At 34.1% G+C, this 6544-nt stretch overlaps 1 protein-coding gene across 1 annotated transcript; it reads left to right on the forward strand.

Moving 5' to 3' along the window:
* Positions 1 to 584: 584 nt before the first annotated feature.
* On the forward strand, positions 585 to 2635 carry LOC111083057 (endophilin-A-like; the record flags this gene model as incomplete). Its single annotated transcript, XM_022379281.1, has 3 exons — positions 585 to 682; positions 1224 to 1372; positions 2501 to 2635. Coding segments are annotated over exons 1-3 (370 nt in total), but the record flags the coding sequence as incomplete, so codon positions are not given.
* Positions 2636 to 6544: the final 3909 nt, after the last annotated feature.

Raw genomic sequence — 6544 nt, forward strand, 5'->3', positions numbered from 1 at the left:
AACCACATTTGACTATGCTGCATCCTTCTCAAATCTTCAATTAATACATATTTAGACAATAACTGAGCATCATGTTAAAAAATTCAATGGTAGTGTATTAGTACAAATTATATTTCATTTAGTAGTTGATCCATGTAAGAAGTGTGAAAGAATATGTGACCTGAATTAGATTGATGGATTTATGGATTTTTAACTTTAAAAAACTTGAACTGTTAGAAAAGAAACAAATCTTTAGTTTAGTAACTTTGTTTAAAACACTCGTGGAAGGATCCAACAGAGTTGTTAGTTGCATACAAGCTCAATATCAAGAAGTAATCAATAATTCTGTATATGTTTGTGTTTTATGATTGTAAGGTCAAGATTATTAAGTTTAAAATAAACTTCTGTTTGATTTGATAAACCAAGAAGTTCTTCTAGACTTACTGCATGTGATGAAATATTGCAAAAAGCTGCAGGTAATTGGTCCATTATAGATTTCCAAATCAAAAATGTCCAAAGATAATGTCTCAGTTCTATATTGTACATGTCCATGATGAATAGTAAATAATTATGTGTACATGATTATTTTATTTGTACAGATAGAACAGATATCCCAGATGGTATCTTTTGCTGAAGCTCTCCATGAGTACCACTCTCAGTGTGCTGAAATTATTCGAGAATTAAATGACAAACTTATTGAACAGTATGTATATATGTATGGTTTATTATAATATGTGTGCTAAAGGGATGACTATTTCATAACCAATTAATTTATAAAATCAAGTGACTGAAAACTTTGTCCATCAGAATAATAAATTAGCTTTCAGATATTCAAGTCTCCATTATAGTAAAGTGTTTAATGACACTTATTTGTTTAATAACACTATTGGCACTTCTCATTTTGGCAGTTGAATATAATAAATTTAGTTTGTATTTGTCCAGCATTAAGGAATTATTATTCTAACCATCTAATATTCATCTAAATACATCCAACAGTATTGACAACATCTTTTATTTATGATGTGAGATCTTTAGTGTTGTCTGACTTTATAGCACAAATCTTGTATATAACATAATTTTTCAAAACAACAATCTTACATTTTGTATAGTAATGAACTGTGTTACACTAATAATTAACTAATAACACCAAAAAGTCATTATGCTTGAAACAAGACTTACTAGAGTTTCATTACTTACCTCTGTTATTTCAAGTATAGAATCATACCAATTGTTTTGGCCTGCAGGAAAAATTTAGCTATAGAACGTCCTCATGTACAATACCAACCAAAGAAACTGGAGGAACTGAATATTCCAGCCATTCAAGATGACATCTCTCCTGGAGATCTGCCCTCAAATTACAATGGTGGCTCACATACTTACACAACAATCTCAGGTACAGAGGATTTGTTTATTTGTTTTAGTGTAAAGCCACATTGGGCTATCTTCTGTGTCCACCATGGGGCATCAAACCCTGGACTTTAGCATTGTAAGTCCATAGACTTATGGTTGTTGCATCAGGGGGTAGTAAAGAGGGAGCTGTATGACAATTATGTATGCTTATTAAACATGGAAATCTATTTTATAAGTACTTTCTTCAAGACTATTTCAAACTATAAGGAACTAAAATTGTGTATTTTCTATTTAGAATTTTGGTTAGTTATGTAAAGGAAAGGTATATTATTTATTTTGTAAAACTTTGTTGTATAAGTGTGATAATTCAGGAAAATTACCACTTATTCATTGATGATTTACAATGATTGTTGTAACAGACACATTTTGTTTCTTAAACTGTTGTTTGAACAAAAATATTCAAGTGTTTGTATATATATAGTTTAGAAAAGTTGCACTTAAATAAGATGTTTCATGAAAAAAATACATTTCACAAATGAAATCTACATTTTAAAAATTTAGAAATTAGTCCTTGATTGAAAAATAAATTTAAGTGATTCATTCAATTGCAAATTTTTCTCTAAAAAAAACAGTGCAAGAAAAATCCTCTTTAACGAAAATGCTGATAGGAGATAAAATGTTATTAATTATAACATTATTATAAAGGTCTGAGGAAAAATTTAATCATAAAATGTATATAGGAATCAAAATAGGACGTTTAGTAAAATTGTATTTACAACTCAGGACTTGGAGTACGATTCATAGTTTTTATGCTTTTTTTTACTGTTAATCTCTATTCTGTCACTCGTTAAAAATTAACATGTGATACTGTGAAGGCTTAACTAATGAATGTTAGTTCAATTACTAGCTGTTTAGCAGAGTGAATGTACCCTTAGCTTGTTTTTCACCAATTCTTGAAAGAGATTTCCCGATATAAAGTTAAGTAATACTTGTTTCCAAATATTTTAATGATTGGGTGTTTACACTTCTGCTCAGAGCTTGCATTTTTATCTCTGAAGGGGCTAAAGGTATTTCTGTTACTAACTATGCAGGTTAAATATGTGTAATAATTATACATTTATGTACTGTTGCTAACAAATTTTGTCCATCACTGATGTTTTTCTCTTGTTAGCTTCACCAGCTCGGTCACCTGCATCCTCTCCCATTAACCCACGCCACCCTGATTCACTGTTTTTAACTGGGCATGGAAATTTTTCCACTGGTGGTGCTACATCACCTTATCGTTCACCTAGCCGTTCTCCTAATGGTACTAACATTCTTGTTTCTTTCTTCTGTTCTGTTTCCTGTGAATTATAATTTATTAATTTAAAAAAAATGTCTTAAAAATAGGCCTTTGTAAATGATTGCTCTTTGGAAGAATTGAAAAGACATGCTGTACTGTCTAAATACCTTTCTTTTGATAACTTCAAAAAGAATTACAGCACTTTTTTGAATTACAGTTGAAGAAAAAAGTGGGAGTTAAAGGTAGATAGCTGTAATTTCCCTGAAAAACATACATCAATAACAAAAGAGGCTTTCTTCTTTGTGATATGTATTATCAGTTGAAATAAATCATATTTTCATATATTGCCAACATCTAAATAGGGAATGAAAATTAAACATACTTCCAATATGGTACTTCCCTTCTCACACAAGATTAGCTATTCTTGTTCATTGCTGCCGCTATATTCTAACTTTTTATTTATGTATGCCACAAGCCTTCTGCTCCCCCTCTATTGGAATCATGTAATTCCAACGTGTCTCTCTTGTAAATCATCACGCATCTCCTCTCCACCAATAGGAGCATAGTACACTCACGTGACATATGTGCCTCTACCAAATTATCACTTCTCGTTTGGGCAGCACTTGTACTTGGATGTTGTTTTTTGTCATACTTTACTGTTTCACTCTTATATTTTCTGGAGTTTGAAATTTCCCTTCATTTATCCTAGCTATTCCAGTCGCATTCCAGAACTAATGTTACCACTTTGGGGGTCACACCTACGACTAACGCTATCTCACAGGCCGCAGTTGCGGGCAATCTGGCATGGGTTTTTATCAGTGTTTATTGCCCGTGAGATTGAACATTAAAACAGTCGGCCTCTTTCTTTGGTTCTGACCCACAATTCCTCCCGTAGAAGCCTACCCTATTTGGGCAGACGGAGTTCTTGATAGCTTTTTTCCACCACAGGATATCAAGTATTTGGTTCTTCATTTCCATTATGTAGTCTCTGTTCCCAATACAGAGATCCTATGTTTTTTTCACATGTTTACAAATATTCACATTACTCCATGGACAGTTTCTACCTTATTTCGTTGTGAGTTTGATAGTCTAATGTCTGGACTTTCATTGGACCTTGCCTCATGCTTCATGGTCCACCATTTGCCGTACAGTCTGCCGAAAGATAAGACAGTTTACAGTTTTATTATTAATATTGTTATCTGTAATTATTTGAATTCCATAACATACGCTTATTTAGATTTGTTAGTACTAAGTTTATTCTTTGTTGTTTTTTCTTCTATGCCATTCAATTAGGCTTAACATGGTATGTCCTTCATTAGTTTAACTGTGTGTTTCCTTACTTTTATATCATAATTTCTATTTCATTTTGTAAATAATCTTTTTTTTTCACTTGGTTTGGGTGGAACCCTTGAATCGGGGCCCACACAGTCTTCTACCATTATTATGCCTATTTATTGTTCATTTTCGTTTTTCATTCTGTTCTTAGGTTATCCTTTATTCTGTACTGTTTAATTAGGTTTAACTAGTTTTTGTTCTTTTCGTTTTCACTGTAGTTCTAGTTCAGATTTCCTTGTTATTTCTGTTCACTATCATGTTTGATTTGGCTTCATTACTGTATTATCTATCAGTTTACCTATGGTTTTATTGACAGGGTAACATCTACTTAGGTTCCAGTTTTTCTTCACCACTACATCATACAGGATTCATTCCCTATACCGTTTTCTTCCCATTTCAACACTTTGAATAATTCTTTTTCTTTATAATTTATCCTTTTCCTTTTACTTTCGTTTCATCTCTACTTTATAATTGTTACTATTCATTTCATTTAGTTTATACTTTATCCTTTTTACTATTAATTTCATTCAGTTTATAATTTATCCTTCATACCATTAATTAGTTTATTGGTTTCCCATATTCTTATGAACAGGTTCATATCTACCACGGTTTCAGATTTTTCTTCAATTCAACGTCATAAGGGATTCATTCCCTACACCATTTTCTTCTCGTTTTTTACTACTTTGACTAATTCATTCTGTTTTTCTTTTTAGTTTATACTTTTTCAGTTACTTTCGTTTAATCTCTACTTTATACTTCTTACCATTAATTTTGTTTCGTTTATAATTTATCGTTTGTACCAGTAATTTAAATTTATGTAAGGGTCCCTGGGAGTCAGGGTCTGCCATATCTGCTTCCACTATTGCTGACCATCTTCATTTAATGGCTGAACCCATTTTCCAACATCATAAAATTGGCAGTTCTCCCTGACCTTATCATGGAATGCCTTCCATACTTCTATTGCAGTATCTGCTAGATCTTCCTTACACATTTTCAGACACGTTTTGCAGGATATTATCTCTTTAGAGTTTGGGTACTTACAAGCCTTACTTTTTACGGGCTTTCAATTGTACCTTAGTTTAACTTCAGGCAGATTTCTTCCAGCATTTGTCATTCTTTTTTTACCTATTGTCGCTCATACCTTTAATGTTTCATGTTTCCCTTTCTTCAGTGTTCTGTTTACATTTTGGGTTTGTCGAGGGATATCTCCTCTTTATTCCCTCTATATTGGGGTTTTTGCATCTTCAGTTCATTCTATCCTCACATGGCTTCTTTGCTTTTTGGTTAAATTCAGGTGTGAAACTGCTCTTTGTTTTCTTTTCCATTATTAACAGGGTTTCACGGTCTTATCTTTTCTTCTCTTGTCCCTTTTTTGGGGGCATTACTCTTGTGGGTGGCACCTGTTTGCACTTCCTCTCTTTTCACACATTAGATCTGCTTTTTTGGGCCCCCATGCACAATATTCATATCCTTGCATATCATGTTCTAGGTGCTCTTGCTCAGATCACAGTTTGTTTTTCTCGTCCCAACACATTCTATCCATCGGAGTGGTCTCTCACTTCTCTTGTTTTCTTCCTTGGGATTCTCCCAACATAGATCCCTTTACTACATCTCTTAACCTCCCATTACCTCTAGTTTGTATCCGGTACCTTCTTTTATAGCTAGGACTGTTGATGCCTTCAGGCGGGATTGGTTCCTTTATGTTCACCCCCCCCTCAATCCTTTCACTTCCATGGGTGATTTCCCTCATCCCTACCATTCTGTGTTAGGTCCTTCTGATTTCTCCTTAATGGGCAGCTCAACCATGGTTTCCGCAACTTCTCCAACTTTTACTTCCACTGCCTCTTTCTTTGTCTTCTGCCCATCTTCATCCACTTCGTTTGCTGGTACTCCATCCAGACAATCACATCAATCGTTTTCTCGCTTGGCTCTTATCCAGTCCTTGGCGGGGAAATCAGGTTTACACCTACAGGTAGCTTTCTTTTAGCTTGTTCCATTCACTCTTCTTCAGTGGACATTTATTGGCATAAATGGAAAGTGTTCTTCAGTTAATCTATGAGTCAGGGATTTCCTGCAGATAAACCCGTGTCTCGAGTGGCAGTGTGTTTCTCTCCTGGTTTTTTTTACTATGGGTCTTTGGTCCCTTTGATCTTGGGTTACCAGGTAGCTTTGTCCCATATCTTAGTTTTTTCTCAATACTGTAGAGTTTTTACCTCACCTATCCTTACTATGTTCATACATTCTTTCCGGATTAGTCATCCTCCTTGACTGCTTATCATTCCGGCTTGAGATATTAATGTGATTTTTTATTTCCTCACTTCTCCTTCGACTGCATCACTTTCCTCGTGTTCTATATTTCACCTTTCCTTCAAACACAATTCCTTCTCCTCTGTGCCAGTGTACATCAGAGGTCGGAGTTGTTTCCCTTGATGTTTCTCATACATTTTTCCCACTCTCTCTCTTCTCCTTTATCGGGATTTTTTCTTCCTACCCAAGACATTGGTGGCTAGGGGAGGTAACTCCTCCTTTTAACTATCTCCCTAACTTTCATTTCCCATCTTTATCCCGACTTAGATTGACTCTATCATGATATAAAAG

Source organism: Limulus polyphemus, unplaced genomic scaffold, assembly GCF_000517525.1.
Source record: "Limulus polyphemus unplaced genomic scaffold, Limulus_polyphemus-2.1.2 Scaffold8043, whole genome shotgun sequence".
NCBI classification, from domain to species: Eukaryota; Metazoa; Arthropoda; class Merostomata; order Xiphosura; family Limulidae; genus Limulus; species Limulus polyphemus.